At 38.6% G+C, this 27,236-nt stretch overlaps 1 protein-coding gene across 2 annotated transcripts in view; it reads right to left on the bottom strand.

Annotated features, from left to right (window-relative positions):
* The window catches only part of RAB10 (RAB10, member RAS oncogene family), a 61,024-nt gene that overhangs the window by 12,079 nt on the left and 21,709 nt on the right, over nucleotides 1-27,236 (bottom strand). For both annotated transcript variants that reach the window (XM_069582818.1, XM_069582817.1), the window contains exon 2: nucleotides 5,382-5,442. In XM_069582818.1, the coding sequence (XP_069438919.1) occupies nucleotides 5,382-5,442 (61 nt within the window). The remainder of the gene's footprint in view (nucleotides 1-5,381; nucleotides 5,443-27,236) is intronic.

Here is a 27,236-nt window from a genome sequence, read left to right as displayed (position 1 = left end):
GACAATTTTTCCATGGACTGGGGGTGATGTGGAGTGGGATTGGTTTGGGGATGATTCTCATAAGGAGCAGGGAACCTAGATCCCTTGCACGTGCATTTCACAGTAGGGTCTGTGCTCCTATGAGAACCTAATGCCGTCACTGATCTAACAGGAGGCAGAGCTCAGGATGCATACGATGGGGAGCCGCTGAAAATACAGATGAAGTTTCCCTTGCTCAACCACCCACTGATCCCTTCTTGCTGTGCAGCCCAGTTCCTAACAGGCCACAGACCAATGTCAGGGGGATTTAGGACCAATGTCCTAAAGGACGGACAAGGCAATGGCACCCCACTCCAGTACTCTTGCCTGGAAAATCCCATGGATGGAGAAGCCTGGTGGGCTGCAGTCCATGGGGTCGCTAAGAGTCGGACACGACTGAGCGACGTCACTTTCACTTTTCACTTTCATGCACTGGAGAAGGAAATGGCAACCCACTCCAGTGTTCTTGCCTGGAGAACCCCAGGGACGGGGGAGCCTGGTGGGCTGCCGTCTATGGGGTCGCACAGAGTCAGACATGACTGAAGTGACTTAGCAGCAGCAGCAGCCACCTAAAGGACTGGGGTGGCTTTAGCTAGTTATCAAGCAGGGCCTCTCTCAGAGGGTAACAATGAACTGAGATTGAATGAGAGACAGCAGCATCACAAAGATCTGATGAAAAGCATTCCAAGCAGAAGGAACAGGTGAATTACAAGGGCCTGAAGATGGGAACACATTTCCTGCAGACGGGAAAAAATGGCCACAGTGGCTGGAGCAGAACTGGTAAGAGATGGAAAGTCAGAAAGGGCTGTAGCCAGAACCTGGAATTTTAAAATTTATTTGTTGAAATGAGAAGCCTCTGGAATGGAGTGGTACTTCGGAATGCTTAGTCTAGCTACAGTTGGGTGGGTTAAACGGGGATCTACAAGATATGTACAAAGGCCAGAAAAGCGCTTGCTGTGTTCATGGAACTGAAAGGAGATCACCTGAGGGTAGAGACTATACACACAAGGAGCAAAAAATGAGGTTGGAACAATGGGCAGGGGCCTCCTCTGTAAACTGTGGAAAGGAACTTGGATTTGGAACTTTGGTTTTCATTTGAAATACAATGGAAAGTCAAAATGGCTATAAATAGAGGAAAGAATGACAATCATGATCATATTTGTATTTCAAAAAGGTTACCAAGGCTATTACTTGGGAAAAGTACTGGAAGAAGGCCAAAGGAGAAGTAAGGACTTGTTCGAATATTAAAAGCCTACTGCAATGGTCCCAAGAGGTAATGGAGGACCAGGGATAGCAATGGAGACAGCAAACTATATTTGGATTCCAGACATATTTTAGAGACAGGATAAGTAAGACTTGCTAACTTGAAAGCTGGGGCTAAGGGAATAGGAAGACTCAAAGATGACTTCCATGTATCTGACACTTCATGTAGGTAAATGGTTAATTCCTCTACAATATGATACTACTGGTTTCTGGTAACTGTGTTGATGCTAAAATGTGTTGCTGGTACAAGATATAGATGTTGACAGTGGCAAACATTTCTGACACCTCCCTTCCCTCAACAATTAACAAAAAGGAAAAGAAAAGAGAGAGAAAAAAGGCAGATTTGAAGTAACTCACTGTAACTGTTTTCCTCACTACTCTGGAAAATGTAGTTAGTCAAAGATACTTCAGTAGAAACTTTCTAGAGATCCAGGATTTAAAAAGCCCCAGCTGCTTCTCTATCAGCCAAACAAGCTAATTTTAGGCCCACACACTTGTGCAGGACAGGTGAGACCCTTATGCAACAGTTAAACTGAAAGATTCCTGGAAAGAAAGCAAGAAGTGAAGATCACTCAAGTAAGAAAAATAAGACACAGCTTTAGCAGCACAGTCTAAAGACAGTTTCCAAAACAAATATTCAATCACAGAACAATTTTTCATGCTGAAACAAGAACCTGAATATATTCATTCAAACTAAAGAGATAAAAATCACTGTGCTTTTTTTGTAGCACAGCATTTTGAAGCAAAGCATTTAAGTTGAGAATAGCCTTTTGAATTTTTAGAACCGTTATAAATTATGAGTAATGGGGTTTTTCACACTAAAAGCCTTCTTGAAACACTGTGCATATCCCAGATCTTTTAACCTAGAGCTGCAAGACTTTTTTTTCTTCCCTGGAATATTAACAAGCACGTCAACTCAAGCAAAGAAACAAAATCAGCTGGCATAATGCTAACCTCTTATATTAAGCACAAATTTTAACCAGTCAACTCATTTCTGGTCTTTATAAGCAAATGGAAGTTCAAATTAAAAGCAGTCAGCTGTATACATGACAATCTAAACTACAGCAAACTTTCCTTCCAAAGTGTTTGGAAGGAAACAGAGGTTCTATTAAAATTTTGTAAAAAATTTAACAACTCTAAATTATAAATGTTATCACTTCTGTGCTATACTTGAGTCTTATAGAAACAGTAGTAATCTTTTCTATATTAATCTTGAAAGCTAGACTGGAAGACCATTTCAAAAAAGCATCTTCTGAGGAAGGCTCTTTTTAAGACCAAGTATTAGTTAATATGTTACACTTCTAATAGCTAGAGACTAAAATGGTGAGGGGAGGGGAAAATGTTTCCAGTCACGAGTCAAGAAACAGCAGGGAAGGTTTGTGGAGGACACAGTGCAGAGGAGAAACAGCACATTTAGCAAAGCAAGGTCTGATACACGCATGAGGAAAAACACACACAGGCGTGTGCTTCTGCTACATACATACACACACACACACACACACATATGCATACTGAGTCACAATGTAATATGTATCTTTACTTTTGTCACAAAGTTTGAAAATTATTAGCTTAAACACTAATTGTATCCCCTGTATAGAGGGGATACAGTTAAGAGAGCCAATCAGTGTGGCAGAGCTTCAGAGAGGGCTTGAAAGACAAATGTTTTGTAGGGACATGGTCTGAATAAGACCCGAGGCTAAGAATAAAGGAGGATGGGAGGGGCTGGTTGAAATTCAGAATACTAAATAACTGACATCTTTTCCCTTGAGATCATTTTAACTATAATGAAATTGTATATGAGACATTTCATTTGCTGAATTATTTCCTAGCTAAAGAGAAGAAAAGAAAGAAAAAAAAAACAACAATGATCAAGTGGACTGGGCTTCAGCGAACTATTAAATTTAGGAAATGCTTTCTAATCTTTAAAAACATTTGTATTAAATTTGAAAGATGTTATAAAGATTGGACATCTAATTACATGATCAGCTAATGAAGACATCCTGATTAGACATATACCACTTCTAATTATGCCTAACTTTTGAAACTATCTTTTGGATTCTGAGACAATGTCCTCTCCTAATTCTCCTTCTAACTCTCCAACTATGACTTTGCAATTTGTTAGCTTGTTCCTCTACTCAAATATGTTACTACTTTTAGGGTTCTAAACTCATCATGGGAGATCCCCAAATAATACCTGATTTCTCGAATTATGCACTGGAGATTGCTCCAAGAGCTTTACACGGACCACCAATTCTCATAACCATTCCACGACAGATCTGATTACAGTAACTACCAAAGACAGTGAACAAGTGAAGTTGTTCAGTCACGTCTGACTCTCTGCGACCCCACAGACTATATAGCCCACCAGGCTCCTCCATCCATGGAATATTCTAGGCAAGAGTACTGGAACGGGTTGTCATTTCCTTCTCCAGGGGATTTTCCCGACCCAGGGATGGAACCTGGGTCTCCCACATTTAGGGCAGATGCTTTACCCTCTGAGTCACTAGGGAATCCCAACTACCAAAGATAACATGAGTTCAAATTTAACACAACTGTTGACTGGAAATGAAGAAAGAAGAATGACGGTTACTGGAAACAGTGACAAAATCAATCGACAAACTACTATTTAGAAGAGGCAGTACTGCAATTAAGAATGTCACTCCCAACCCTACATTCAGAGGATGTAATGCCTCCCAGCTCTGCTATTAACATGCTGTAAGACCTTTGTTTAAACTATTTTGAAATAGTTTTTCATTAAAAAAAAAAAAACCCACAAAACTATTTCCTGAAACTATTTCAAAATGCCTCCATCTCCTTATCTATAAAATAGGAGTAATTCAAGAGAAAAGGAAGCATTTGTAGCAGCTTTATGGTGAATAAAGTTGTCGTTGTGTATCTTAACAACAGAATACAACTTAGCAATAAAAAGCAATGAACTTACTGCTACACATAAAATCATTGAAAGCTCTCAAAATAATTATGCTGAGTAAAGAAGCCAGACTCCTCCTTCTCAAAAAGACAAAGAAAAGTAACACATTATATGATTCCATTTATATATAGTAGTAGAAAACGGGAACTGGTCTATAGTGACAGAAAGCAGAGAGTGGTTGCCTGGGAGCCAGGGATAGGCAGGAGGGAGAGATTATTAAGAAGTTTGAGGAAACTCCTGAGGTGATGGATATGTTGGTTATCTTGATTGTGGTGATGGTTTCACAGATTTATACATATTTCAAAGCTTACCAAACTGTAATATGGGTGGTTTACTGTATACTAGTTATACTTCAACAAGGCTGTTGGGGGGGGGGGGAATAATATACATCTCACAGGTCATTGTGAACACCAAACATTCACTGAAAAATACAGATATTATAATTTTAAAGTCTATGATACATACTTGAATGCAAATTTAAAGAGTTTTTTTGTACTTCAATGGGTCAAACCCTATACAAACTAATGAAAATAATGCTAAAGCCTATAAAGATTTATACACACTAAAGAAAACAAATATTTTAGCTTAAGATCCTCTAAACCAAAAAAAAAGATTAATTTTTATATGGTGTTTATGAGCCAAGTACTGTGCTAAAGGCATTACATAGATTACTTCATGTAATCCTTGTAACAATCTTTTAAGATAAATGATATTATCTCCACTTTACATGTGAAGATGTAAGGGCCTCAAGGTGGTATGTAACTTACTCAAGTTCACACTATAAGTGGAAAAGGTAAAACACTCAAGTCAGCTCTCATGGACTCCAAAGCCCATGACAATTCTTTTTTTAAACATCACTGAGGTGGGAGGGGGGTTCAGGATGGGGAACACGTGTACATCCGTGGCAGATTCATGTTGATGTATGGCAAAACCAATACAATATTGTAAAGTGATTAGCCTCAAATTAAAATAAATAAATTTATATTAAAAACTAAAATAGAATAAATTTTTTAAAAATAAATAAATAAACATCACTGAAAGGTCACCTGACTATTGGCTTGGAAAGGGAAGTCTCCTAGAATTAAACAGTTGACAAGGAAGGATTTCACTGTCTAAACTTCAGGAAACTTGGCATTCTACTACATAAAGTAAGTAAATTAGAATCACTTACCATATCTGTAGCTTGATCTTCTTTCCTTGTAATTCGACTGTTTTGATCTTAAAGTCTATTCCTACAACACAGGGAAAAAAAAAAGGTAAATTGTATCTATGGCTCTGAATGTGGCTATACTAAATTTTATTGGCATAAAAACACACTTTCAAAATGTTTGGTTCTGGAAGTTCACTATGTATGCAATTTTGAGCAAAGTGCCCAATTTAAAACATACGTAAGATCCAAGATAGAAAAGAAAGAATTACATAGCTTTTTTACAATTAGGAAATTGAAAGAAAATTTTAATATCTAATATGTTAATGCAAAAGAATAAAAAGATGTTTCCTTATTAGCAAAAAACCATCGCCTTCAATAACTTGCAGAAAAGAGTACTACCAGGGATATACAGGGTCATTTCATAATGATTAACATGTCAATGAATTAGAAGGCATAAAAATATTATATGTTTATGCATCTACTCCCTTGGACTGCAAGGAGATCCAACCAGTCCATTCTGAAGGAGATCAGCCCTGGGATTTCTTTGGAAGGAATGATGCTAAAGATGAAACTCCAGTACTTTGGCCACCTCATGCGAAGAGTTGACTCATTGGAAAAGACTCTGATGCTGGGAGGGATTGGGGGCAGGAGGAGAAGGGGACGACAGAGGATGAGATGGCTGGATGGCATCACTGACTCGATGGACGTGAGTCTGAGTGAACTCCAGGAGTTGGTGATGGACAGGGAGGCCTGGCGTGCTGCGATTCATGGGGTCGCAAAGAGTCGGACACGACTGAGCGACTGAACTGAACTGATGCATCTAGTAACACAGAGTTTCAAAGTACATGATGCAAAAGTATTATAGATCCCCAAGGACCTGTCTCGCTCTTTTTACCAACTAAATCTTCAGCTCAGCCCTTTCAATTTGTTTCCTACACCCAATCAAAAGGAAAAAAGAGCCATCTGTCTGACATTTATAAACCTCAAACTATGTCTACAGCCTGTATTTTTGTTTCTCTGGGAATTACTGAAAAAAAAAAAAAAATCCTAAAATGACCTGGTTGTCAAGACCAACTCTGAACATGACTGAACAATCCAAGTAACCCAATGAAATATAACAAGCAAACAAAAGAGGAAACCTGGAGGAAACGGGGGCAATGCAGAGGAAAAGATATAGTTCCTTTTATCTTCTCAGAACAAGACGGAAGGGAAGGAAGTGGGGAGGAAGGAACAGAAATCCGAACTAGAATCCAAACTCCCGGAAATTAAAAAGGCAGAAATAATATATTCAACAGAAAGGCTGTAAGGGAAAAATGAGATCTCCCAGAAAATACAATAAAATGACAAAGAATGGAATATATGGGAGACATGCATGACAAGGCAGAAGATCAAACCAGGAGGCTGACATCTAACTCAAGAAATTCAAGAAAGGACTTCCCTGGTGGCTCAATGGTAAGAATCCGCCTGCTGACGCAGGAGACACGGGTTCAATCCCTGATCCTGGAAGATCCCACATGCCTCGGAGCAACTAAGCCGGTGCAGTATGACTACTGAGTCTGTGCTCTAGAGCTCAAAGGCCACAACTACTGAAGCCCAAGCCCCCTATAGCCCATGCTCTGCAACAAGGGAAGCCAGCACATAGAGAAGCCTGTGCACCACAACTAGAGAGTAGCCCTCACTCACCACAACTAGAGAAAAGCCCGCACAGCAACAAAGACCCTATGCAATGACAGAGGCAAAGGAATCCGAGACTGAAAGGCTCACCAAGCGCCCAGCATAATGAATAAAATAGTATCTATGCCAAGTCATACCATCACGAAATTTCAGGGCTAAATTTCAGGAATAATATATACAAAAGCTTAGTGAAACAAACTAGGCCATATTAAATAATCAAAAACAACAACTCTGAACAACTCAACAACACTAGAATCCAGAATACAAAAAGGTAAATAAAAAGTATCTTTAATCTATATCCAGCCAAAATCAGATAAGAGAGTAAAATAAAGGTATCTCCAAACATGAAAGATCTCAAAATATTTAGCTCCCATGTATTTTCTAAAACAGTTACAAGAAGAGGTTGCTTTACCAAGAATAGGAAGAAAAGAAATCCAGCAAAGAGAGTGATGGAGGGAATTCCGACAGTTCGACGGTTTCACTACCATGGCCTAGGTTCAATCCCTGGTCTGGGAACTAAGTTCCTGAAAGCTGCATAGCATGGCCAGAGGGAAAAAAAGATTGATGTAAAGGGCAGTTCAAACTGGCCAAGAGAAGCCACCAGTTCAGAAGAGAATGACGACAGAAAACAAGACAAAATGCAGAGAAAGGGTCCAAGAGATATGCCTCCTAAGATGGAAGGGAATGAAATGGTATGACTGAAATTTAAATGAAAAGAAGAATTCAGAGGGTCTGGTAATTCTGTTGCAGAGTCTGGGATAAAGTATGAACAGTCCCTTGAAATCTAAGCAAATGTAACAATGAAGGGACTGCAAGCTACAGTGACAACAGAAAGCTGTCCAAGAAAGGAAATGCAAGTATAGTACACTGCCTGGCTTAGCAGTTCACATGTGTTAGAACTATCCGAGAAGATAAAGGGGGAGGTGCCAACAATGTCTCATACTATTCGAGAATTTACTTCTCACATTTCATAACAAGAGAAAATTTCTCAAATTGGCTTTTTTTTTTTTTAAGTGGAATATGGGGTTGAATATCACAAGACCAGATCAAAAAATGTTTGGGAAAGGTTAACACACAAGTGAGCATGGGGCAAGGATTTATTGCCGCTGCTGTTGTCACCGGTCTTGAACTACTATGTAACTTCTAAAACTCTGCAAGTATTTATTACATTAACAGAAATAAAAATTAGGTTAACAGAGGAGGAAGTATGTTTACAAATGTTCTCTCTACTGTGCAAGCACTCCAGCTTGATCACTGAATTTCTAGCACGGCCCCAAGCCACCCCTACTGTCTTATTCCCTCCAGTCTTCTAACAGTCACTCTCAAACACAACTTTTACAACTGTGCACTTTTCTAATACCTTTGTCACGCACATTCCACACCCCCAAACATAGGCTGGAAAAACCTACACTTGAGGACAAAACAGAAAAGTTTTTGATACAATTCGATCAGAGCAGAACTGATAGCTCAGATGCCAAGGGAAGCTAGGAAAACCTATCATCCTTTAAGATTTTGCCAGGAAGAATCATACTCTCCTGCAACACTATCATTTCTTAAATTACCACAGAATCATAGGGTTTGATTCAACCAGAGATTTATCTCCAGGTTTTGCTTACGTAAAAACATACTAGAGGAAATCCTTGCTTTTTACAGATTCCTGGGATCCAGTTCAAACGGGTATTTCAATTTACCACAGTCTAGCTCATTTATCAATTTTCAGTTGCTCAGGAAAGTGAGAAAGTATCAGCTAAAACATTTGCTTTAATGATGCTATAGAAGCACCATCCAATGGTAAGAAAAATAACTGCAACTTCTAGTCACTATAAAGAGTAGTTCTCCAAAGCTTGGCTTCTGATGACACACCAATGGTAATGCAAGTAGAAATAACCTATATAATAAACTCCAGACAACAGAAGTTTAACAACTTATAGCTAAATAATCAGTATCTATGGTTTTTACAAGTGAAAATCAAGAGTTTTCACCACACCAGGAAAGGAAATAAGAATTGCACACCTGTAATCCTTTGAATGTAGCTTAATCTGATATAAGACCAAGTCCAGTCATAACCCACTCCAGTACTCTTGCCTGGAAAATCCCACGGACAGAGAAGCCTGGTAGACTACAGTCCATGGGATCGCAAAGAGTCGGACACGACTGAGCGACTTCACTTCACTAGTCATAACAGCACAAATTTTGAAAAGGCTATTTTCTAATATGCACATTAGCTTCTTTATCAGGATGCAAATATGAAAATGCAGAATGCATAAAAGTTCCCTCTAAGATCCTTTCATTTAATAGTAATAGCTTAGTATACACTCTGAAAATTTACAACACACTAGGTACTTTTTAAAGCCCTTTGCATGAATATCTCATTAAACCATCAGAACAATTCTAGTCCATACTATTATTTCCAGTCTACCAATGGAGAATAAAATCAAAACCAATAGCAGCAGCAAAAGAAAAATCAATTAACACTAATGTTTACTAGATAATTATTAAATATTCTAAGCATTTCACATGTAATATTTCATTTAATATTAACAAAAATCCTGATAAAGTACTAAATCCTATTTTTTTTAAATTTCGTTTTGGCCATGTGACACAGCTTTCAGGATCTTGTTCCCCAACCAGGGATCGCACCTGGCCCCTGGAAGTAAGGGTCCTAACCACTAGACTACCAAGGAATGTCCCCAATATGCCTACTTTACAGAGAAGAAAACTTAACAGTAATTTACTAAAGGTCACAGAATTAACAGATGGTAAAAACCAGGACTCAATTCCACGTCTGTTTAACTCTAGGCCATACACACTCAGCCATTTTTCTATCAAGGTAAAATTCACGTTAACATAAAATTTACCATTTTAAAGTGAATGATCCAGTATATTCACAATATTGTGCCGCAGAACCTCTATCCAGTTCTAAAACACTTTTATCATTTCAGAAAGAAACTCCATACCCATTAAGTACTGGCTTTCCATTACCCCAGCCCCCACTCCCCCGGAAACCACCCGTCTGCATTCTGTCTCTGTAGATTTGTCTCTTTTGGGTATTTCATATAAAAGAAAGCATATATGTAACATGTGACCTTTGGTGTCTGGCTTCTTTCAGTTAGCATATTTCCAAGGTCCATCCACTTGTCACATGTATCAGTACCCCATCACTTTTTATGACTGAGTAATATTCCACTACATGCATATAGATCATAAATCGCTTATCCACTCATCTGGTGATGGACATTTGACCACGTCCTCCTTTTTGGCCTTGGTAAAGAATACCCATGAATATGCATGTACACGTATATATACCAGTACCTGTTTTGAAATCTTTGGGTTATACACAAGGAGTGGAATTTCTAGGTCATGTGGTAATTTTAGGTTTAACTTTCTGAGGAACCACTGTTTTCCACAGCAGCTGAACCATTTTATATTTCCACTAGCAATATATGAGCATTCAATTTTTCTACATCCTAAAACTCAACATTCAAAAAACTAAGATCATGGCATCTGGTCTCACTTCATGGCAAACAGATGGTAGAAAAATGGAATCAGTGGCAATTTTATTTTCTTGGGCTCCAAAATCACTGCAGATGGTGACTGCAGCCATGAAATTAAAAGACGCTTGCTCCTTGGAAGAAAAGTTATGACAAACCTAGACAGCATTTTAAAAAGCAGAGACATCACTTTGCTGACAAATGTCCATACAGTCAAAGCTATGGTTTTTAAAGTAATCATGTATGAATGTGAGAGCTGAATTATAAAGGCTGAGCACCAAAAAATGGATGTTTTTGAACTATGTGCTACAGAAGACCCTTCAGAGTTTCTTGGACAGCAGGGAGATCAAAACCAAGAAAATCAACCCTGAATACTCATTGGAAGGACCGATGCTGAAGCTGAAGATCCAATCCTTTGGTCACTTCATGTGAAGAGCCAACTCACTAGAAAAGACTCTGATGCTGGGAAAGATTGAGGCAGGAGAAGGGGGCAACAGAGAAAGAGATGGTTGGATGGCATCACTGACTCAAGGGACATGAATCTGAGCAAACTCGGGGAAATAGTGAAGGACAGGGAAGCCTGGTGTGCTGCATGCAGTTCATGGGGTTGCAGAGTCGGACACAACTTAGTGAATGAACAACAATTTTTTAAAATGGTTATGCTAGCAATTTATAATACACATTTTTAACTCAGGACAGTCTACCTTCAAACAGTATTATACCACTTCTAGTATTAATACAGAAGTACACTTCCCCTTTCTCCTATTGTTTAGTTGCTAAGTTGTGTCCGACTCTTTTGCAACCCCATGAACTATAGCCCACCAGGCTCCCCTGTCCATGGAATTTCCCAGGCAATAATACTGGAGTGGGTTGCCATTTTTCTCTATATCTTCCTTACCCAGGGACTGAACACACATCTCCTGCATTGCAGGCAGATTCTTTACCACTGAGCCACCAGGGAAGCCCCTTCCTCCTATGACTGGACTATTTAAAAAATGTTTCTCTTCTATGTGTTACACGTCCACATTTCCCTAAATATGAATCCTACAAAACATAAAAAATTTTTGCATTAGATAGCCAACTGTCTTTGAAAGAAATCAAAATTTAAGAAAAAGGTATTGCATATTTCCCACATATTTATCATTTCTTAATCTCATTCCTTTGTGTAGATGAATGATTTTCTTCAGCCTGAAAAACTTTTTAACATTTTTAATAGTTCAAGATTGCTGAGAAGAAATTCTCTCAGCTTTTGTCTGGAAAGTGTCTTTATTTTGGCTTCAGTTTTTAAAGATTATTTTTGTTAGGACTGAATTCTAACTTGAAAGGAAAAAACTATGTAATCCTATTGTCTTCTGGCTTTCTCTGTTTCTACAACTCTTTCCCCCCATTTTGGGTAAACTACAGATTTAAGAAACATTTTATTTTGAAATTATTTTACAAAAAAGTTACAAGAATAGCTCAGAGTTTACCTATACGTTTCATGCAGCTTCTTCTAATGTTGACACTTATATAACCATAGTATATGCATCAAAAATAAGTAACACTGGTACAAAGCAATTAATATATAACTACAGTTCTAATCCACCAGCCTTTTTCCTTTTTTTTTCAACTGATGTCATTGTACTCCAGGATCCAATCCAGGTTCCCACTCTAAATTTAGCTGTCATGTGTCCCTAGCCTCCTCCAATCTATGACAGTTACTCAGTCTTTTGTCTTTCATGACCTTGACACTTTTGAAGAATACTGGTCAGATTTTAGTAGCAGTCTCCCTCAATTTGGGTTTGTCTGCTCTCTCCTCATAATTGAGTAAGGTTTTACATTGTTTTTGATAAGAATACCACAAAAACACGACAGATGTAATGTTCTGCCTTTCTTGGTTCATTATATCAAGAGGTATATATTATGGATATCTTTCTGTGACATTAACCTTAATAACTTGGTACGAGTGGTATCCACAAAAATCTCTCTCACTCTCAATTTACTGTTTTTCTCTTTGTAATCAATAATTTCTTAGAGAAATTGTAATCAATAGTATCTTTTGAGACTATGCAAATGTTTCTCATCATACCTTCACCCACTGACTTTACCTTCTATCACTGGATGGCCTGTGACAATTATTACTGCAGTATTCGCTTATGAGTGATTTTGTTTCAGTCATTGTTCTATACTTACTAATTGGGATTCTTCACTTACAATTTGTCCCTTCTACTTACCTACCATTTGTTTGTTGGTACACATACCAATATGGACTAATGGATGTTTTATTCTACTGATAATAATGCAATACTAAAATTATTTCATTCCAACTTTGGATATCAGAAGCTCTTTCAAGTTGATTCTTACATCCTTTTGATGTTTCCCATCCTTTTCTGAGCACATCTTTGTTTTCTGGCAGCTCTAGGATCATCTTGGATTTCCTATAACCCAGTTCTGGGATCAGTCAGTTCTTTTATGAGCCTTGGTTCCCTTTGTTGAAAAACTGAACGAAGAGGCCAAGATCTGGGCACTAGATATGCTCACTGCTACTGGCACATCACTGCTTCTTCTAGGCATTTCCACAGGACAGAGAAAACATATTCATGTATGCTAAACCATGCATACACATACATCCGCATTTCCACAACCATCATAATGCATCTACATTAAGACCATCAGTTTATACTGATAGTTCTGATTCCAATTCAACATCAGAGTTCCTTCTAGTCTTCTTCCTTCCTTACCTGTAACCTTTTTAACAATTAGAAACCTGGCTCTCATTATCTAAAATATATTTACTGATATGTTCAATCTTAGTTTCTGACTTGCTAACCCATACCCTTTTTAGAAATCAGATACACTAAAATACACACTTACAGTTCTTTTTATCTTTAGTCTTACAATATCAAATCAGAATAGGCATTTTGATTATCTTTTTCTTCCTTCTGTGTGGTTATGTTGCTCATTTGCTGGCTTACATTGTTTAATGACAAATCAACATTTGCTCTAATCTTTGTTCTTTTGCAAGTATAACATGGTCTTTTTCCCCTCTCTGGCTTCTCTTGAGGTTTTTCTTTGTAACTGATTTTTAGCCACTGATGTATCTCAGTGTGCCTTTATACTTATCCTACCTAGTTTTATAACATCTTTGGGATTTAAGTTTTCATAGGTATTTGGAAAATTTCTAGCCACTAATTTCTTCAAATACTTTTTCTGCAACCACAGCATCCCTACCTCCCTTCCGGATGGACTCCAAATGCACATATATGAGACCACCTGATGATAATGTCCCACATGTCACTGAGGCTCTTTTGCCCCAGACATTTCCCCCTGTGCTTCATTTTGGACAGTTCCTATTACCTTACACTGATTTTTTTCTTCTGCAGTGTCTTTTTTTCTTTTAATATGCTGTTAAGCCCATCAGCTGAATTTTTCTCTTCCAATACTACGTTTTTCTGTTCTAGGAGTTTTTTACTTGTGACATTTCTCTTGTGTTCATGCTTCCTTTCAAGTCCTTAACTTAGCTCCATCTTAAAAATTCATCATCTCTGTCACTTCTGGGTCTGTTTCCATCAACTGATTTTTCTCCTAGTTAAGGGTTACATTCTATTTCTTCATAGGTCTAGTAATTCTGGATGAGATGCTGAATGTTTTCTATTTATTAATATATGGATTCCTTAAATGTTGAATTTGTTCAGCTAAATTAGTTGAGACTCAGCTGAATCCTTCTGAGGCCTATTTTTCAGCTCAGTTTTAAGGTGGAGCTTGAGTGGCCTCTTCTCAAGTTACTTTGACTCTATCCTTAAAGAGTGCCGTTGCTGGGGACTCTCTCAAATGGTTCTGATATTCAACAAAGTCTCTCCATTCTGGCTGGTCAAAACTAGAAATGTCTCCCAACCAAACGTGAAGTCCCAATATTCTAGCAAGTCTCTGGCAATTGTCCTTCCTCTAGTAGTTGTTCTTTTGCCCAGCCTACAGAGTTCCAGCCAGAGTCAAAGGAACTCTCCGCGTTATCTCTGTATCTCACTGTCCTGTAACTCAATCTATGGTAATCACCCCTGCAAATGCCAACCTCCCCAGTCTGTATTCTCTGACTTTCGTCTCCTCCTCTCAACAAAACTGCCTCACCCTTCTTAGAGTCTAACTGGAATCTAGTTTCAGAAAGAAAGCCTGGGAGATTCCAGGAGCGACTGTTATTTCCCTTCTCTCAGGGAATGCAGTCCTGCCTAGACTGTTACAAAATTTCCAAAAACAGTTGTTTTATGTGTTTTGTTCAGGTTCCTATTTATTTATGGCCAGAGAGCTAATCTGGTAGCCATAAATTACTCTGTAATGTCCCAAAGTAAAAGTTCTCAACAATCCTATTGTCTTCTAAAGACTAAAGCAGTCCTTAATCTTTTGGGGGGTATGTTCCAAACCATTTGAGAACCTAATGAAAATCATGGCTCCCTTGCCTGTGACCGCACACCAATGTGCACACATACAAAATGTGAAGTAGAATCTCAGGGAATTCAAAGCCTCTGCCCCAATACCCGCCCCGCCCCGCTCCACCCCACTCCCCCACCCCCTCAATTCGACTGTTTCCTAGGTTGTAATTTATAGTACTAGTGTACCACGCTATCATTCTTTCCAGGTTTTAGGGCCGATTTTTATTTACTGAAAACTTGCTAAGGCTGAAAGTAAAGTATTTGAGCTAATATTTTAAAATCAAAGATGATACACCATAAAAGGAGTTTATTACAAAGTTCAAAAACAATTCAGGTATTATTCTTTCTCTACCCGTGACAGATAATATTTCTCACATATCTCCATTATGAATATACTGGCATTCTGATACTACAGACTGAAGAAACAAAGCTAAAGTAATCTGGATTTGCACCTGATTTCCTAATTAGCTTTCTTTCATTATATAATTATTAAAAAGAAAATTGTTCTTTATTATCCTAGATCTAGCCAACAGCAATACTGATGCAGAATTATAAACATATACATATTTCACAGGCATATTTATTTACCATTCTTCTCTGTTATTAAAAGCTGGCATTGTTCTAGGATATGAGTCCTTAAGAGTACAAGCCAGCTGTCAGGTCACATGTATGTGAACAAAACACCTCAAAAGTCACCTTAGTCCTGTGTACTCACACTAAATACCTGCTGATTTAAGTAATGGAAGGAAACAAAGGGTAGAGACACTACTCAAAATTTTGGAGGCACTTTCCAGAATGCAGTAGTCTCCAAATTTATCTTCATAAATTATTTCACCACAGCATCAAAAGCTCTTCCTCAACTATCATGATCCTTATAAAACTACTACAATCATATTCTGATTATAATATCATAAATCATATCAGGTTATACACTACACATCAGGAAGCAAAAGTGTAAGGCTGACAGTGTACTTGCCTTAGGAATAAAGAAATGCAGTATGGACCAAAGTGATGAAGGAGTCAGACAAATGTGTTATCTGACTGCCATGCATTAGCTGTGTTGCACTGGCTGAAACTTTAACCTCTCTAGACCTGTTTCCCCCATCCACAACAATTATTAAAACTTCCATTGCCAATATGTTATGAGGATTACACAAGGGTTAAATGTGTAAAAAGTCTAGGATGGCACATAAAAAGCCTTCAATTAAGCTTTTCTATTGGTTTTAAACATGTCCTGCAAAGTCGGACAGGACTGAGCAACTAAGCACAGCTACCCAGTTTCAGCCTTCTCCACCACTAGTCAGCAAACTATCCTTTTTGTTCTGCCCTTATCTTATTTTCCTTGATCCAGACCAAACTGTACAGGCAGCAGCAACTCAAGTCAGCAATTTTGTTCTCAACTTTTCCAGAGTTTGCTCACTTTCTTCTAGTCCTTCGCTGCATTCTACCTTCCTTTCTCTTTTATGGATATTTGGCTCAGCCGGTAAAGTGCCTGTCTACAATGCGGGAGACCCGGGTTGGGAAGATCCCCTGGAGAAGGAAATGGCAATCCACTCCAGTACTCTTGCCTGGAAAATCCCATGGACAGAGAAGCCTGGCAGGCTACAGTCCATGGGGTCGCAAAGAGTTGGACACGACTGAGCGACTTCAGTTTCACAACTTTTCATGCATTAAAAGTGTTTACAGGGCTTCCCTGATGGTCCAGTGACTGAGATTCTGAGCTCCCAATACAGGGAGCCCAGAGTTCGATCCTTGGTCAGGGAACTAGATCCTATATGGTGCAACTTCAAGATCCCACAAGCCACAATAAAGACCCAATGGAGAAGATGGCAATGACGACCCTGTATGCAAGACAGGGAAAGAGACACAGATGTGTATAACGGACTTTTGGACTCAGAGGGAGAGGGAGAGGGTGGGATGATTTGGGAGAATGACATTCTAACATGTATACTATCATGTGAATTGAATCGCCAGTCTATGTCTGACGCAGGATACAGCAGGCTTGGGGCTGGTGCATGGGGATGACCCAGAAAGATGTTATGGGGAGGGAGGTGGGAGGGGGGTTCATGTTTGGGAATGCATGTAAGAATTAAAGATTTTAAAATTTAAAAAATAAAAATAAAAAAAAAAAAGAAAAAAAAAAGAAAATAAAATCAGCACTGAAAAAAAAAAAAAAAAAAAAGACCCAATGGAACCAAACAAATATATAAATTTTTTAAAGTGTTTCTATACCATTAAAATGAGTTCATATACTATCTTTAAAGGCCATCAAATCTTTAGAATCTAGGACTTGTTGATTAACTGTTTCAAACTTATTAATGCATAATGCTTATTACTCTCTACACAACATCATGACGACTTGTTATTTGGTCAAAATAATGCTTTGCAATGGCACTTTTTTACTCTGTATTAAAGAAAACACAGCCACTTTAAACTCCTTCTTGTTTACTTGACTTCCCCAAATCTTTATGTTCTCCTCCCATCTAGCTTTCAGATGAGAGTTTTTTTTTTTAATGTTTTCTCTTTTTTGGTCTTAAAATTCAAACCAAAAAAATCTTTCAAGCAACCTCTTCTCTGGCGTTTTTATCAGAGAGACAAAACATCTGCTTAAACAAACTAAATCGGTGCTGATCCACTCAGGACACTGCCAGCCAAAGCACAAAACCATTTCATTCCAACAGAGAAGCAGGAGGTGGGTGGGAAGGATCTTCAAATGGTACCAGGTAACAAATGACTTAATGGAGAAGATGAGGACTCTTTACTAGAAAATAAAGGACACTTCTACTTTTGGCACTTAACAATTTAGGAGACACGGCTTGTTAGGAGTTTTGATGTGGGCGGGGGGGGGGGGGGGCAGGCAGGGTCGGGGGGAGATGTACTAGTAAAATTTAAGCATAATGTTCTCTAATTCCTTAGCAATATTCTACTTTCAATTATCTCATCTTGGCGCTTTTTTTCTTCTATCCTCCAGGAAGCCTATACTCTCACACTGCTGCATGGAGCTGCTTCAAAATTTAGAACCAGGCCTGTCTCTTCAAGACCTCCAAGTTAGTCTCAGTTTCCACTCCCAACAAATGTGGGAGAAGAACCTCTGCCTTTTGCCCCAACTTATTATTCCTCCCAGGGATCCTTCGCTTTTGCTACTAATTTTGTTTTATCTAACATTTATATCTCAACATCCGTGCTCTTAACTATGAATGCCATTGCTTCCATTGTTTACTTTGATAAATAAAATCTGTAACTTACAGAATGCCTGTGCAAGAAACTGAGCTTCCCTGATAGCTCAGTTGGTAAAGAATCCACCTGCAATGCAGGAGACCCCAGTTTGATTCCTGGGTCGGGAAGATCCACTGAAGAAGGGATAGGCTACCCACTCCAGTATTCTTGGGCTTCCCTTGTGGTTTAGCTGCTAAAGAATCCACCTGCAATGTGGGAGACCTGGGTTACATCCCTGGGTTGGGAAGATCCCCTGGAGAAGGGAAAGGCTGCCCACTCCAGTAATCTTGCCTGGAGAATTCCATGGACTGTATAGTCCATGGGGTCGCAAAGAGTCCAACATGACTGGAAATTAGTGCAAGAAATTAGAGCAATGGTCCTCCCTTCTCTATAGGGCCAATCATACACTGTTATCAAAGGTGACAGATGACAAAGAAAAGGTGGAAAGACTAAGTCCTCAGGATCCATCAATATAAACACTACCACTACCACAGCCTTTCACTTGACCGTTCCTTTTTTTTTTGGCTGTGCTGAGTCTCTGTTGCTGCATGGGCTTTTCTTAGTTGTGGTGAGCAGGGGCTACTCTCTGGTGCAGTGCGCAGGCTTCTCACTGCAGTAGCTTCTCTAGTTGCAGAGCATGGACTCTAGGGCACATGGAATTCGGTAGTTGTGACACACCAGCTTAGTGGCTCCGCAGCATGTAAGATCTTCCTGGATCACAGATCGAACCTGTGTCTCCTGCGCTGGCAGGTAGATTCTTTACCACTGAGCCACCAGGAAGTCCTTGTTGCTGCTGCTGCTGCTGCTAAGTCGCTTCAGTCGTGTCTGACTGTGCGACCCCATAGACGGCAGCCCACCAGGCTCCCCCGTCCCTGGGATTCTCCAGGCAAGAACAATGGAGTGGGTTGCCATTTCCTTCTCCAATGCATGAAAGTGAAAAGTGAAAGGGAAGTCGCTCAGTCGTGTCTGACTCTTTGTGACCCCATGGACTGCAGCCTACCAGGCTCCTCCATCCATGGGATTTTCCTGGCAAGAGTACTGGAGTGGGGTGCCATTGCCTTCTCCGAGTATGCGTATTTTTTTGCCTTTAAGTCACTTTCCTTCAAATCTCTTGAAGAAATGTTGCTTTGCTCTCTCACAGAGGCATTACTTCTGGGACACGGCTATTTCTCTATATGTAGGACTCCACAAACCATCTCTTGAACAATGCTAACATAAGAACTGAAAAGACAACCCAAGTAAACCCCTTAGTACAGTTTCAAGCATGTTAAGCTGGCCTAAGTGTTAGATCGTATTACTTTTATTACAGACAAGAAATGAAGGCCAAGAGATGAAGTCATTTGCCTATTTAAAAAATTTAATTGTTAACCAAGCTATTTTTCTGTCTCCAGTATAAAGTTTTGTCTACTACTATACTGGGCTTCCCTGGTGGCTCTGATAGTAAAAAATCCACCTGCAATGCTGGAGATCTGGGTTTGATCCCTGGGTTGGGAAGATCCCCTGGAGGAGGGCATGGCAACCCACTCCAGTATTCTTGCCTGGAGAATCCCCATGGACAGAGGAGCCTGGCGGGCTGTAGTCCACGGGGTCGAAAAGAGTTATACACGACTGAGCAACTAGGCACAACACAGCACTGCTATACTACCAAAAGATTACTACAGAGCAGAACAAAGCAAGTATTTCAGTTTAGAGTCTCTGGAATTAGTTTAAAAATCCCAGGACTCATTCAGTCACTCAACTCAATCTCTCCACTCCGTAACTTTTACCAATTGCTCTTTCTTCTTCTCTTTGTGCTACAAAATGATGATGACAGGCACAAATCTAAGTTCAAGCCCATTTCTAACTCATACTGGTTTATATCAACCTCCCATTAATTGGTTATCTTGGTTATCTTTCACTGAAAGCATAGAACAAATAAGAAATTGTTTTTCTATTTAGAGGGCTGTAGGACTGCTAAAAACAAAGCATTCTACTTTTTTTTTTTAAGCCTTCTACTTCTAACCTGTTAAAATTAACTATTTCTAAATCAGATAGAGAGTAACAACTATAATAACAATATAGAAAGCATTAACTTCAAATTGCCTGAAAGGAGCACCCTCTTATTTACCCTTTACATTTCCTAAAACATCCCACATGCCACACTGTGATAAATGCTTCTGCTCAGTGATTCCATACATCCCCACAGAAGTCTTCCTTATCTAGATTTCAAGTCACAAGGTTGTAAAAAGCTAGATATAACATGAAAATACTAATAAATAGACAACTTACTATCATCTACCTCTCAGCCATCACACAGACATCCTTGTTATGTCTCTGACTAGATGTTCCAATAATAATACAGTGTGATTTAGCTATAAAGAGAGACTGGAAATCTAGTAAAAGATGCACTGTGACGACAGGGAAGGAGTTCCCTGGTGGCACAGTAGATAGGAACCTGCCTGCCAATATAGAGGACAAGGTTTCGATCTCTGGACCGGGAAGATTACAGATGCCATGCGCAACTAAGCCCGGGCACCACAGCTAATGAGCCCACACACTCTGGGCCCATGAGCCGCAACTGAGCCTGTGGTGCTGCCACAACTGAACCCCACGTGCCCTCGAGCTGCACACAGCAACTGCTGGGCCTGCACACCTAGAGCCCATCCACACAAGAGAAGCCACGATGAGAAGCCCACACTTCACAACGAAGACCCAGTACAAACAAAAATAAATACATGAAATTTTTAAAAACGATAGGGAAGAACTGCTAAGTCACTGACAAAGGAACAGCTAACTGATAAACAGATAAGCAGAGAGAAGTGGACCTAAAATTAAAATTATATGAACAAAGCGTTAAGAGTCTCTTGAAGAAACAAGACTATTACACGTTTTTAATGACTTTCAATGTTCATACTGTAAAAGTCAAAAGATTCAAGGATTTTATTCACATAATTTTATCAGAAAAAGTATGCCAACCACCTTTCCAACATTAGATTCTTTCTCTCAACTGCAAAAAGTAACCAAAAATTAAAATTATTTAAATTTTGTCAAATACAAGACAAAACAAACTAGGTTTCATTAAGTTTTAATTCCATTTCTCAACAATTTCCCAACTTTTTTGGGTTTTCCATTATTTGATAGGAAATTTCTTTTACTGTTTGCATGGATTCCCTTTAAGTGACTTTCCTCAGTATCATTATTTCATACATTATCCTACCATTTGATTTTTTCATTTTGTGTCAGTCTGTCCTACTAGATTATAAACCGAGCTAGGATGGACCACAAAGGCAATGAAGAGGTACACACCACTAGTACTCAAACTTTTTGTTCTGAGGACCCCTTATAACTTCTAAATTACTCAAAAGCCCAGTGAGCTTTTATGTGGATTATATAAATTTATAGTTACCATATCAGAAATTAAAACTAAGAACATTTTAAATTACTAATGCAAGAAATTGAGCTTCCCTGATAGCTCAGTTGGTAAAGAATCCACCTGCAATCCAGGAGACCCCAGTTTGATTCCTGGGTTGGGAAAATCCGCTGGAGAAAGGATAGGCTACCCACTCCAGCAATTCTTGGGCCTCCCTGGTGGCTCAGCTGGTCAAGAATCCGCCCGCAATGCGGGTGACCTGGGTTCGATCCCTGGGTTGGGAAGATCCCCTGGAAAAGAGAACGACCCATTCACTCCAGTATTCTGGCCTGGAGAATTCCATGGACTGTATAGTCCATGAGGTCGCAAAGAGTCAGACACAATTGAGCGACTTTCACTTTCAACGTATTTTAAAATATATAAACCCATAAATAAGATATTTACAAAAAATAATTATATTCTCCAAAACAAAAACAGCGAGAAGAGTGGCATGATTTTACAGCTGTATAACTTTACTGTCCAGCTTGTTGCTGCTAAGTCGCTTCAGTCGTGTCCGACTGTGTGATTTTCATATCTACTTCAGCATTCAGTCTGTTGCAATTCACTGCTTTGACTGAAACATATGAGGAATATGAAGTATAGAAGAAAGCCTAGATCCATGAAGATATGTAGTTGGAAAAAGGAGGACTATTTTAAGAGCCTATTCAGATCATCCTAAATATTCTTCTTTGACATAAGAAAACTCACCAAGCTGTACTTTTTAAAGATTAGTTGCAATGTGGAACCTAAAATCATAATAAATTTTTCATATTCTATTACATTAAATCCATCAGTTACTTTATACTCTTAGTGGATCTTTTTATCCTTGCATGATTTTATATCATCATTTGGAAAACATTAGTTCACTAAGCTACACAATCCTTCCAAATGCTGACACATCTCATTACACAATATGAAAAAAATTATTTGCTAATATTAACATGGACCTCATCAAGTGAATCTCGAAGAATTGGAAAGCTGTCAAGTTCATGGAAGCAGACCCAAGTTTTCCAAAATTCTAATTTTCATTTAAAAGCATAAATTTTTCATTGGCAACAAATACTGTCATCTCATTTATTTGAGAAAGTGTCTGCCAAATACTCAAGTCTGAATAACCACAGGATGCCAGTTGTTCTTTCAAGAATAAATGGAGTTTCTTTAAAAACTCAAAAAAAAGTGGCCAATTTAAACAATTTCACAAGTGCTTTTCCTTGAAACAACCATCACGGTTACAGAATGAGGCAGAAAGAAGTATTTTATATTTACTTCCCATTTTGCGCTCATGGGTCAAGATACCTAAAATTTCTTTCGGCTTCATCAAGGACATTCTTAGTGAAATTAAGCTTTGTTTTCTACTGTGAGTTCACGGTGGTGAAGAATACAATACTAACAAGTCCAGCTTGGTGCCACTGTCCTGATTCACAAAAAGACCAGTGATTTTATATAAAATGATAAACTTTACAATTTACCACAATGAAAAATGGCAAATAACATCTTGGAATTAACATGAAAATAGTTTCGACTTTCTAGTCAAAAAAGATCCACAGGTGGGGTCTGTGAAGATCCAAATTTTGAGAACCACAGAGGTACACTAATGTATGTCGATAGTCTACATGCTATAAGATGTCAGATAGCTTTCATTATGTATTTTATTTGCTCCTTCCAGTACTCTTGCAAGATTTTTTTTTCTTAACTGATGAGGAAATTTAGGTGGAGACAAAAAAACAAATCCAAATGTTTCTAATTGCAAAGCTTTCTATTCCCATGTTTAAGACCTGGCTCTGATACAGTTGACATATTACCAAGGTCATTTAACTTTGCTTCACACATGTGAAATGTAATAGTAACCTACCCTGCCCTCTTCAGAGCACAGCACAAGGCTCATAAGAAGGAAAGTAGGAGTACTCCAAAAATTTTGCTGAACTATATTAAGTATTATGAAATAAAAATCAATTCCAAAAAGGAAAAAAAACTCTCAAAGTTCAAAAAGAGGTACAGTCACTCCATTAAGTGATTGTGAAAATGTAATGATTTTTAAAACGGTTTGAAACACACACACACACACACACAGATAAAACCAGACTTAACAAGTGTTTTGCTCAGATCACAAGTTCATGATTTAATCTATTCCCCACCATGTCTACTGCACTCTAGCCTACAAGCAAGCTCAAATTTCTGAAATTTCCAGAAGAGCCAAAAGCATTTTGTGAAAAGGCCAGAAGTCAAACAGAAAAAAAGAAACTTAAAGCTGAGACACACAAACTTCCATGGTAAACCTAGGCATAAAAAGTTTCAACTCCAAGGAGCCCAAGCATTAAAATCAAGAAGCTCTCACAGAATATTTATAGCTGCCCATCATTTATGGCTCAATATAACAGGCAATCAAAAATAAGGAGAAATCGAAGACTAACACACATGGAAAAACAATGCTTCTAAACCAAGACTGTTATTGATTTTTAAACATCTTGCTATCTAAGACATTAATATCTTCAAGATATGCCTCAAAAGTTTAAATTATAGGAAAACATAAATCTGAAATGCCGGAACACTGTAATCCAACAGCTCCAAAGACAGACAGGATTATCTTTTTTTAAATACAAAGGCAAAGATGCAGTTTACTGACATCAACTAGACAGGTGCTTGCTACTGGTGACAAGACCATTAGCTTCAATCACAGTTCTGCTGCTGAAAATTTAAACTACTTCTATCAAAGCCAATTTGGGGGCCATAAAAATTTCAAAGCATCTCAATGTCTAGAGAGGAAAAAAGAGGCTGCCATTAGACACTAAGAATGCATTAACAGATCTAATTTTTAAAAAAATATATGAGATTATAGATGTAACAGGCATAAGGCAAATCAGAAATTCTTAAATTTAAAATACAAAGAGGTGCCTCAGTAGTCCCGTCCCCTAGCTACAGTGTACTGTGTTCTCTCTCAACAATGAATCATCTGTGTGGAATGATACACTAACTGCTCTGCAAAAAAACTTTTTATTAAAAGACAATAAATAAAACATACATACAACAACTCTTTCTTTTTTCTGACTTCTACCAAAGAGGTATAAGATATCTTTAAGTTTGTTTAACTGGCTTTAATTAAGCCTTGCCCACAGAGTCTGAGAAAATGACTCAGCAAGACTCAGCCCATATGTTAACCAGAGTTAAGTGATTAACACAATTAAGTTAAACACACATTTCTCTAACATGCCCAATTTACAGATAAAGAGGCTCAAAGGTTAAATTACTTGCTTAAGCTCACAAAGCAAATTAACCATGATTAGAATTCTATTCCCTGGCTCAGTAACTGTCACATGTATTGGGGTACTAAAAACTTCAACTAAAGGCTCAGTGTCACAGTCACCAACAGGCACTTTCATATATACGCTCTTACGATCCTTGAAGATTAAATTACTCAATATACAAGTAAGAACTTAAATACACCTTTGATAAGTCTTCACTAGCAAGTTCAACTCCAATTCATTCTGCATAGTCTGGACCAACCACCATTTAAAAATTTTAATCTAACCATGTCACATACCTGCTTAGACTTTCAATGTAATTCAGATTCTCAGTATGGACTACGTGACTCTGGATGATCAGGCTAGCACCTCCACTTCAACAGCTACTGCTTCTGCTCGCCTTACCTGACTCACCCCTGCAGCACACGCCTTTCAGTTCTTTGAACTGAACAAGCTGTTTTACTCACCAAGGACCTTGCCCTGACTATATCCTCTGTTGAAAATGTTCTTCCTTCTCTCCTCATTCTTTTCTCGTAACTTCAAATAATATCTCAGATAGCATCATAAATTCCAGTTCCTCAGGACAGAATTCCGTGAACCACCTCCCCATTCCCTGATTTACTCTGATTTCACAACATATTTTCTATTCATAATAATGATCTAATTAGAGAAATATTCTGGTTCGTCTTTCTGTTTGATGCATATGTATCACCCTCACCAAACTACTAAGTGGGGTGATCACTGTGTCTGTTTGACCAAAAGAGTCTTCATTTGCGATGTTTCCCAAAATGTTGTGGTCCAATTTACTGTCTCAGACTCCACATTTTAAACAAAGCTGCATTAAAGTAAGTGGAGAGTTTGGCAGACTGCTAACTAATTTCTGCCAAGGTCCTATCAGGTAGTTAAGTGAGGCACATGTTCAGTGCAAACAGTTACCACTTTTTAACACATAGTTACATCTAAAAAGATGACCAGAGATAACCTGTTGCTCTTTTCCAACCCTTTACAAATGTAAACTAACTTACATTTCCCTTTCTAGCATAGCAAACTGATATCAAGCGTAATAAAAGGCAGCCAGTTTCCTCTGATTTTTTGGGTTTTTTGACTTCCTATGCAGCTTGTGAGATCTTAGTTCCCAGACCAAGGACTGAACCCTGGGCCACTGCAGTTACCAATGGATCGCCAAGGAACTCCCCAATTCCCTCTGGTTTTAACAGATGCTGGAAAGAGAATGTCTGAAGCTGCTGCCTTGAAATGCAGTAAGTTATCAGGTCACCCGTCAGTGGAATAAATGGGAAATACGGAAAACTGCTGGGTTGGTCAAGAAGTTCCTTTGGCTTTTAAGTAAAAATAAAACACATTTTTCATATTCACCAAGAACTTTATTGAACAACATATTCACCGTTTTGTTCCAGCACCTGCCATTTTCCAGGCAACGTCATAATTCCATCTTCCTAAAACTTTTTATCTTTTTGAGCAAAGAACTCTTTCAGGTACATTTTACAATCTTCCAGGGAATTGAAATTTTTTTCCACCAAGAGAATTCTGTAAAGATCGAAGTAAATGGAAATCCAAAAGCGCAATGTCTGGAGAATATGCCAGATGAATCAACTTTCCAACCAAGCTCTAACAGTTTTTGCCTGGTCATCAAAGAAACATGCAGTCTTGCATTATCTGATGAAAGAGTGCTGTTTTCTGTTGAATATTACCCGACGTTTTCAGTTGAGTGCTGCTTTCAGGTGGTGTAGATGGGAGGAGTACCTGTTGGAACAAACCTGATGGTCTTCCAGAAGGAGATATAATAGAAGACTCCCTTCCAATCATACCAAATCCACAACATCACTTCTTTGGATGAAGACCAGCCTTGGTGTGAAGGGTGATCTGTTTATGCCACTTGCCCCACTGGTCTCTTCTGTTCCACATTATTACATAGAATCCACTCGTCATGGACCATCACAATATGTTTTAAAAATTGAACAGTTTCATTACATTTAAGTAGAGAATCACATGTAGAAATACAGTCAAAAAAGGTTTTTTTCGCCTAACTTATGTGGAACCCAAATATCAAAATGACTAAAGTAACCAAGCTGGTGCAAATGATCTTCAACACTTGATTTGGCTATTTTGAGTATGTTGGTCTACCTCCCCGTATGGCTTAATGTAAACTGTTCTAAATTAATGTCTCAATTTGCTCACTATCAACTTCAATCGGCCTACCCAACCAGGGAGCATTGTCCAGCAACAAATCTCCAGCACTATACTTCGCAAACCACCTTTGACAGGTTGTCACAGCACCTTCCCCACACACTGCACAAATCTTTTGTGCCTTTCGGTTCCATTTTTACCTTTCCTGAAATAATAAAATATAATACACTGAAAATGCTGCTTTTCCTTCCATCCTCAGCATTACACAAAAATTCACCAATTTTGTAAGTTGGCTTTTTTAATGCACACTGATTTGACAG

This window comes from Ovis canadensis, chromosome 3 (assembly GCF_042477335.2).
Source record: "Ovis canadensis isolate MfBH-ARS-UI-01 breed Bighorn chromosome 3, ARS-UI_OviCan_v2, whole genome shotgun sequence".
Lineage (NCBI taxonomy): Eukaryota > Metazoa > Chordata > Mammalia > Artiodactyla > Bovidae > Ovis > Ovis canadensis.
This window is presented reverse-complemented; position numbering and strand designations above follow the sequence as displayed.